Here is a 9,458-nt window from a genome sequence, read left to right as displayed (position 1 = left end):
AACTTATCCTTTTTTGGAAATATAAGAAGTTTTATTATTCCTTACCGCATTCCATTATATTATAATATTTTTCATTTTTCATATCAAATCAACTAGTGGGTGGCCGCATTGGAATTCAAAATAATGGTTTATCTGATTGTTCTGCTTCCTGTGTGTTTCTAAATTGTACAGAAGCAATTGAAAGATTTCTCGAATAATTTAGAAAAAATTACTATAAACATGGCACCACAAACCCTTTGTTTGAAAAGAGTGAATATTAATATAGCAATGTGAATGTTGATATTAAATAAATAATATATAAATATATCATAAAATTTATTGGAAAATAGGTCATAATATTTCATGAGGATTTAGTTTTACCAGAATCTCACTTTTTTTCCAGATCTGTTCGCAAAAATCTGGATCATTCATTTTCCATGGCTTAATCCAGCGTTTGCATTGGAAGTAATATCCGCCAGTTGTTCCTTCCATTTCATCACTAGTTGCCAGGTGAAACGCAGTCTGTGCTCCAACTATAGGTTTCTGAAAATGTCAAAATTAAAAAATAATTAATTTAATTCCTACCGAACGAAGAAAAATAGAGCATAACATTCACAACGTTCTTGAATGAACTACTCAATGGGAAAATCTTGGTAATTATATATAATGACTTGTAGACCAGTAGAGAAGAAATGCAGCAGCCAACACGGAAATATGCAGTATGAAGTATTATGATATTATTAGATAGGTAGGTACCACTTTGCCCACTGAAAAGTGAAAGTAGATTTAGATGTTCAGAAACATAGATATAGAATCCGTGGCATAAATGCAATATTATGTAGTAGATGGATGTAGTACAAAAGTTTTGTTGTATAATTGTGTTAATGCAGAAAATATAATCTTCCAAATATTCATGAAAAACCAAAGAATAATCTCAACGACATCTTCGTTTTAGTTTGTAGCACTATAATCGGCCCTGAAAAAAGTGTCAAAAAAACACACTTCCATCGTGTTAGAGAACATCCCATAAATAGACATGAAAATAAGCGTCAAAATAGACACGAAAAAGGTTGGATTCAATAAAAATAAATATAACCCTATATTCCCAATTTGTGGAAAACAAATTTCTTTTTATTTTATCAAATCAATATGAATTTTCATCAAGTAAGGACTAAATCCATAAAAAAAGGCCTAGTTTGATACGGGATTAAGAAATTGCGAAGGTATTCAAAAGATGATGGGATTAGTGAGTATACCATGGAAAACTCTGAAAATATCTCAATACTTACATGTCCAGCAATCCATAAAATGACCATCCTCACAACTTTATATAACAAAGTTTCGTCTTTGACATCAAAGATGTTAGTTCTATTAATTCCAGGATCGGCTGCAAATGCTGCTATATTGTATTTCTTCAATTTTTTCCCGAATTCTTGAGCTGCTAAGATATTGCCAGCCTTGGAATTTCCATATAGAATATTAAGCCAGAAAACTTCCTTGGATGGATCGAATCCAGTCAAGTTTTCAACAGACAGGTTATTGAAAAGGGCCAATACTGATCCGACAAAAACAACTCTAGCTCCTTCTGCCTCCTTGAGGCGATCTGAAAGGTATTAATTATTAAATTAATTATTGATTATTAGGATATTATTCATCTTGAATTTTGATTTGATTTGGTTTTTTCCGTTCGAAATTGAACGTGTTTAGTGAAAAACCGACAGACTGAAATTTGAGGATGGATTCAATAACAGCGATTCGTTCTTTCATGCGCATATTGCACCCTCAATTTAATCACAATTGACAGAATATTTGACGAACTAAAGGACCAAGAAGCAGCCCAAGGGAAAAATTGTTACCAGTTAATTTTTCTGAATTTTTATATTTTGTAGAATATGAAGAAATTCAACGAGGTCCAACTAAATCATATGACTAGTTTTTGAAATACAGGGTATCGAAGTTGGAATTTTACCATCATCAGACATGTACAACATCTTTGACCTAGCAAGGATTCGAACCCGGTACCTTCGGCACCACAGACCACTGCACTACCGAGGCAGTCAGTTGGAAAATTAATTTCTTCAAATCAACATTTCTCGTAAAAAAATATCTTGAATGAAACACTATTACTGGATAAATAATGCTTGTTCATAAGAAAATAATTTTATACTGCTTTTTAATAAGAAAAAATTTTTAGATAAGGGTTGTGTTAAACATTATTCGAAATGAAATTCATTTAGTTCATAATTCAACCTGTAATTAAAAAAATTCTCAGTAGAATTTGCCAATTTTTTGTCGTTACCTTCTGTTTGAGTACACTATTATAATTTCAAACAGTATTTCCTTTGATATGAACAGTTTTCGAAATATACAGGGTAATATATTAAGAGGGGCGACCGTTATTACAAAAGTTGTGAAAAAGTTGTACTTTCAATTTAATGCTACTCACCCACCAGAAGATGTGTCAGCAAAAATGGTCCTAGATAATTAACTTGCATCGCACTAGATATTCCATCTTCAGTTCTATAATCATTAGAAGAATTGATACCAGCGTTATTTATAAGGATATGAATTTTTTTTTCTGAAATGTTGATGTCCTCTGCGAATTTTCGAATGGAAGCGAATGAAGATAGATCTAAGTGTTTTGCGATTATATTACTGTTTTTACTGAGTTGCTTGATTTTTTTCACTGATGCTTCTGCATTTGTTTTATCTGCTATTATGACCCTACATCCTCTAGAAGCTAAAAGGAGGACAATAGCAAACCCAATTCCTGAAAATTAAAAAATTCATTACTTCATAATTCATGCTTTCACAGCATCCTTTTGATCTTTGATTGCGAGAGAGTATATTCTAAATCAAGTTGCAGAATAGGCTTCCATTTCCACACGAATGCGAAATTCGAAAACGAGCGACGAAGGAGCGAGTTTTCGAACGCTTGAGGGTCGGAAGAACTTTTGGCGTACTTTGTTAACCTTTAAAATACTAAATCCAAATACACTTTGGTCACGTTATATTGAAAATAAAGGAAAATATTGATAAAATGTTTTTTAATTTCATCTCGTGTGAGCTAATACGACCTTCGGCTTATGATAGAAAAATTACTATTAAAAAAAAAATTCAGTTTAGCTATATATACCACCGTTTCCTCCTGTCACAATAGCAGTTTTCCCCACTAAACAACAGACACTATCAGATCTCGTGCCAGTCAACCACCGATACAATATGAAGATGAGCGAAACTATCAGAATGATTTGAAACATTTTTCTTCGGATTAAATTTTTTTCATATAACGGTAGGGAGTTTCACAATAACTAAATTCCTGGTTTCGTTAAAACGCTTTTTCATACAAAGTATGACCTTTGCCTAACACATATTTCGTCATAGAATAATTATTTCAAGTTAATTACTCCTTTTTCCACCTGACAAATCAAAATTAATGGATTAAACATATACAGGATTTAGGTATTCGAGGACAGTGTTGAAATTTCCTTATATCTTCATGTTTTGATGGGTGGGAATTGTAAGAATTAATGAAGAAGAGATATTTTCATAATATCATGGAAAACATTGAATTCTTGACGATAAAATTCATTATTGGATTATTAATGGATATTTTGTTCAATACCGGTTTTTTTTCATTTCGAATAATGAATAGCCTGAATAATGAATTTACTCATTTATTATTTTCAAAATGAAAATTTATAACTCTGTAGAGTTACAAATTTTCATTTCAAAAATAATAAATTTTTAAAATAAAAATTATCGACACTACAGAGTTGCAAATTTTTTAAATGAAAATTTGTGACAAATTTTCAATTCAAAAATAATAAATCATTCAATTTCTGAAAATGAGGAAACTGAATTTTTACCCTACCTGAATTTTCACAGTATTGAATTGAATTGAATTTGAAAAAAAATCCGTTCGTCCGACGTATAAATCCTCGAAATCTCCTAAGATTATCAAAAGTGAGAGGGTTGCAAAATACAGTGTCAATTTTTTTTTCAAATATTAACGAATTTTATTGTAAATGTTTTGTTTAATGTTTGAGGTAGGATTATCAGATTGCCAAAAGTTGATTCAACTCATTCCCTCCTGATGTTATTCAGTTTTTCTTCGAACTTCGAAAATGACTTCAGGAAAATATCAAGTATTCTATATTTTTGGAGTGGTAATTACAAGTTCTATCCAAATTGTATAAATATACGGGTGTCCTACTCAAAAGAAATTTATTGCGATATCTCATAAAATATCAGTTTGCTGAAATTTCAAATAACGTCATTGAATTCTATGTAAAAATTGCTACAAGAATTTTTAATAGAAATAAAAACTTTCAACAGAAGAAAAGTTACAGCAATACCTGGCAACACCCTGGTCACCCGGTAACTATGTAACGGTGAAAGCTATGGAGATGCGGTTTTCGCCAATGAGTTCATCATGAAAATTAGCCCTCAGACACCAACAGTTTTCGCCTAACTAGTATAGAAATAGGACCTCCTCTTCAAAAGTGTCCAATTTGGCCCACCCTGTTCACTCTTAATCAATTGGCGCCCCACGTTGGGTGCCAATTAATATGAGTTCTATCAATAATTTTGAAAATTTGGGCTTGGTTCTAGTCACTAATTTTTTATTTTAAAATTCAAAATTCAGAACCATATTTCTTTTTTCAAAATTTCACCTTGACATCTATGTTCGAATGTTCCCTGCCAATCGTCGATCGTAATCTTCCTTCCAGCCTAGTTTTTCCACCTCTGTGTCATGTCTATGGTACTATTTGCTACCACTGTATTTTAATTTAGAACTTACATCAATCAAATCTTCTTTTTTTTATATGTGACTTAATTGAATTTTAACTTTACGAAATAATTTTAAATGACATATTGCAAAACATAATTCTAATTTTGAATATATCAACATAAATTATTATTATTATTTGAAAAGATTTCTATCTATGAATCTTGTTTTATATTTCAATTTTGGAATAATTGAGTAATCAATAGGTTTTTCCCCATATTTATATTTTTATTTCAATTTTTTTTTTATTTTGAAAAAACCATAACGGTACCTATCTAATATCATAGTATAATATACTATGCTAATATGTAGCATGCAGAATTCTGGATCGAATTATTTTCCCCAAGAACACAAAGTATTGAATACAGCAGTCGTCCTAATCAATGATCATCCCCCAAAAATGTCTCCTCGAAGTATTTGAAATTCGATTCTTTTCCCAAAAGCTATGAACCAGCGACTGAACATCATTATTTTCCATTAGACGGGAACCCCGCTTTCAAATTGAGAATAAAAGTTCAGATTTGATTGAATCGTGTCTACCGAAACCCTCGTCAACAAATTAATTCGTGAAAAACGAATGAAAAACCAATTTAGCATTATCTAATGAATACAAAAGAATGAGCGAACGTGGGGTTCGTAAATTAGAAATTGGGACTCTGGATAAGACCTTCTGACGTATTGTGTCCTAAATAACGAAAAACTTTCTAATATCTTTTCACTGCTCACCGACTATAATTGGAATTTATTGAAACTTCAGAAGTTACCTTCATTCGAATTGCCTCAATTTGATTATAAATATTTTCACGGAATCGGGGCTTATTTTATTATCTACGCAGAAGATTTTTTTTCTGTAGGTTTGCATTTTAAATTACTACGGAAGTTTTTTTTTTCTAACCGTGAATTGTTTTAAGTGAAGATTAGTTCATAGTTGATTTAGGTAAAGATGGGTTCATAGTGTCATTAAATTGTTTTTAGTATGGGCAATATGTAAGTAATCATTTATCGACAAGAAATAAGTTATGAGACTATTTTAAAATGTCTTTACTATAAAAAATTCTCACTGGATAAGTTCATTCGAATAACATTAATAAATTAATTGCTCTTCGTCTTTCCTTATATCTAATGAAAAAATTAGGATAGAGTTTCGAATTTTGCAATTTTCGCAAACATTACATTGATTAGAAAGATTGAAAAATTAGAAAGCAGGGATGTATGAATTTTTTCTTAAATCTCTGGTTCCCTTTTTCATACTAGTATACTTTTATGCTCTCACTTCTGGACGAAAAAGAACCATTTGTGAAATTATTTCTCCTTGTTCATTATGCACTATTAAAAAAGTCGTCATTGTTTTTCTTTTGCAAGAAAAAATGTGGAGTAGAAATACAAAGAAAGGTAAAAAAAAAATGGGGTCAAAAATACTTTTTAATGGAACAAGCGCATATGCTGTACGATAATCATTCCAAATTGAGAGAAAATTATTTCAACATTTTTATATTCACTCGATAACATAATAGAGGTAATTTAACATGAACACAAATTAAACCTAATTATATCAAATGGGTTTTAGGTGAATACCTTCTACTCTTGTAACTCTGTAAATACTAAATTCAATGATCTTTCTGATACGGACAATTATCACATTAGATTGAAACCTTCATTATTTATCGAATAACATATATGAAACATAAAATGGAATTGACTTAGCGGAAATAGATGTAGTTAGGTGTATTTATAAAAATAGTGACTCCATTGAGTGAATATAAAAATGTTGAAATGTTTTGTTTACAATATATTATGAATAATAACATTTTTTTAGTACGGGCCAGAAATTATTCAATATTTTTTCCAGTAAAATGGCGGAGCATGAGCATCATTAAAATCGTGTAAATATCAGCAAAATATCCTCCATTTTCTCGAAAATCTCTGGAACCAATATCCTAAGGGAACATTCAAACGCCTATTCCCCATTCATTTTGGTGTCTTCTATCTTCTTTGAAGCGTTGTACATTAAGCCAGCAATCAACCTGTATATAAATAAATTATATGCATGTAAAATAGAACTATGCTTCAAGTCTATAGCATGACGAATTGCGAATGTTCAATATTACTTTTGTTTAGTCTAGTGATGAAGGATATCGCTTTAAAACTTTATGGTGAGCTATTGTAGTTCAGGGCACAGTGAAAAATTTTTTTCACTATAGATTACAAGAATGATTGGACTCAACCACTTGTTGTTGGGTAAACAATTTTCAAAGCAGAGGTCTCACAATGGCCGTAGAGAAATGGAGTGAAAAACATTCAATTCGTAAATTATTCCTGAACTAGTATTTAGGTGATCGACTATATTGATTTCTCGTATTCTATTCCGAATAGTAGATTTTTATAATTTATCATATTAGTCAATAGATTCATCAATACCTCCTAGGAAAAACTTAAAACACCTCTTCAATACGTTCTTGATCCTTAAATTACTTATTTTTATCCCTTCAAAATGTCAGGACCATTCGGAATCGTATTTTTTTATGAGGAACCTTACTTTCGCAAAAGTTTATTATGTTCACTCACATCATTTTGACATTTAACATAAGCGAACCAAGTGGACCTTCGATCATTAAATTTTCATATCTTCATATAACGATTGAAATGTTATATTTTCAGATGGACTGTTAGACTTGAGGCTGAGGGAGCAAATTTTACGATCCCTTTTTACACCTATTCAATCGATGAAGAAATGAATAATGGAAAGGGTAGAAACATTGGTAAAATCTTCAAGAGTTCATGCATTTGGGACTTCATTTTGCTGCATGTAGCCCCACTAATATAATTCTGAAATTTTACATTTGGACAAAAAAACGTTCTTATTATATTCAACAAAATCATTGGAAAGTGAACAGCTCAAAATGAATTCATTTGAATGAGGAAAAATCTTTCGATACCCCAATCACAACACAGTAATTTATTTCAATGTATGTATTGAATACATTGTTAGAAATGGCTGATCCTGTGCTCTTGATAATGAAAGTTTTTTTCGGAAGAGTTTTATATGTACATATCCTCTTCTTCTTCCTCCTTAGCAGCACCAGATCCTGCACCCTTCTTGAGGTTCTTCCTCTTTACGCGGCCTGGTCGGCCACCACCGAAAGGCGATTTCAGACTGAAATCTATGTGCTTTTGCGAGTCCAGCCTCACTACGAAAGATGGTGATATACATATAAAACATGTATAAAGTAAGAAACAAAAGAAGAAAATATAAACTTATATCTGCTTTCAGATCAAATTGTTATTGTTTAGATGTTTCTAAACCGTGTTCAAGTTCAATCATACAAAGTCCCAAATAAACGATTTTAACAATCACTTCTTTGCTCTTGATGAAGAGAAAATAAAGTTGAGCTGAAGGAAATACAGTTTTTCACTTCAAGTTTCTGTTACCGCAATATTCTACACATCATTGGAAAAAATACAACTCTTGATACCAACACTGACATCTTTAGGAATGAATATTGAGGTAACCTTTTTCACCTATGACTTCAGGCTATATGTTCTAATTTGATTTGACCACGAAATATTTGAAATAAGCTTCAATTCGACTCCATCTACTTGGAGCATATATTATAAGGGTCAGAAAATCCCTGCTAGAGGCACAAATCCTTACGATATTCGTATGTTTTTTCATACACCGTTTTCCTCGAGGCATTTCAAAAGACGTTCCTCAACGGATTGCGTTGCTCAATGAATTTCGGCAGGTTCCAAACTATCAAAAGCTCTCTCAAATCCTGGTGGACCTATCGAACATTTGTAAAACTTATCATTATTGAATTGTTTTTTTTTTTCACCCTTACCCTAACTATAGAATTTGTGAACAGAAAATTATACTTTACGGAATATCTCGAGAAATGAGCATTTTGAAAAAATAGTACACTTATACACTATTTTCTGACGTAGATTCCACCTGACTAATAAAAAAATGGGTTTTCATTTGAGGAAATTGAGTTTTGAGGTTTTTGTCAAAGCTGACTTCGACATTGAAATCAATACACCCTGTAATTTTAATTGAATTAGTCTTCAGCTAGAAGCAGAATATTAGAAATTTTCATTTGAAAATCCCAAAGTTATTAACATTGGAATTAATTCCTTTTCAAGAAAATTTGAAGATTTTCTCACAAATGATTTTCTGAGAGAAATCCCAATGAGTAATCTGATTAGTGATTATAAATAACAAATATTGATGATTCAAAAAACCAAATAAGGATCATTTCCGGTGAAAGCGTAAGTCGAACGAATCTGAAGTTTATTTTCCAAGAATTCATCTCTTTATCAGCAGTAATTTTCGAGTATTTACCTCGAGTCTTTCTTTGAGATATTCTAACCAACGGTCTTCGTGAATCAACCTGTATATTCAAGTTTCAAACTGAATGGTGATACCCCTGTGAATATCTTTTTTGCGCGTTTGTTCCCAAGGAGAAGGCAGGCTATTATTTTGCCCAAATGTCTGTTTTTCAATTGGATTTGACCCACGTAATTTCCAGGGTAGGTTCAGGGTCGAATAATTCAGTGAAGTTTCGTTCATCATGCCTACAGGTATTTTCGAAGCAAATAGGAATCATATCAGATCTAAAAGTTTCGTTGAGTATGACAATTTGAGTTTTACATCGAGTGATGAAACTCCTTATGGAGTTTTTTTTTTAAT

The 9,458-nt window shown here is 31.5% G+C and overlaps 1 protein-coding gene across 1 annotated transcript; it reads right to left on the bottom strand.

The window, feature by feature from the left end:
• Nucleotides 1–298: 298 nt before the first annotated feature.
• On the bottom strand, nt 299–3,357 carry LOC123674933 (retinol dehydrogenase 12-like). The gene is made up of 4 exons (XM_045610109.1): nt 3,116–3,357; nt 2,426–2,749; nt 1,269–1,582; nt 299–522 (listed from the first exon to the last, which is right to left on the bottom strand). The coding sequence occupies exons 1-4, from the start codon at nt 3,237–3,239 to the stop codon at nt 331–333; spliced, it is 954 nt and encodes a 317-aa protein (XP_045466065.1). The 5' UTR covers nt 3,240–3,357; the 3' UTR covers nt 299–330.
• Between the last annotated feature and the right edge of the window lie 6,101 nt (nt 3,358–9,458).

Source organism: Harmonia axyridis, chromosome 3, assembly GCF_914767665.1.
Source record: "Harmonia axyridis chromosome 3, icHarAxyr1.1, whole genome shotgun sequence".
NCBI classification, from domain to species: Eukaryota; Metazoa; Arthropoda; class Insecta; order Coleoptera; family Coccinellidae; genus Harmonia; species Harmonia axyridis.
This window is presented reverse-complemented; position numbering and strand designations above follow the sequence as displayed.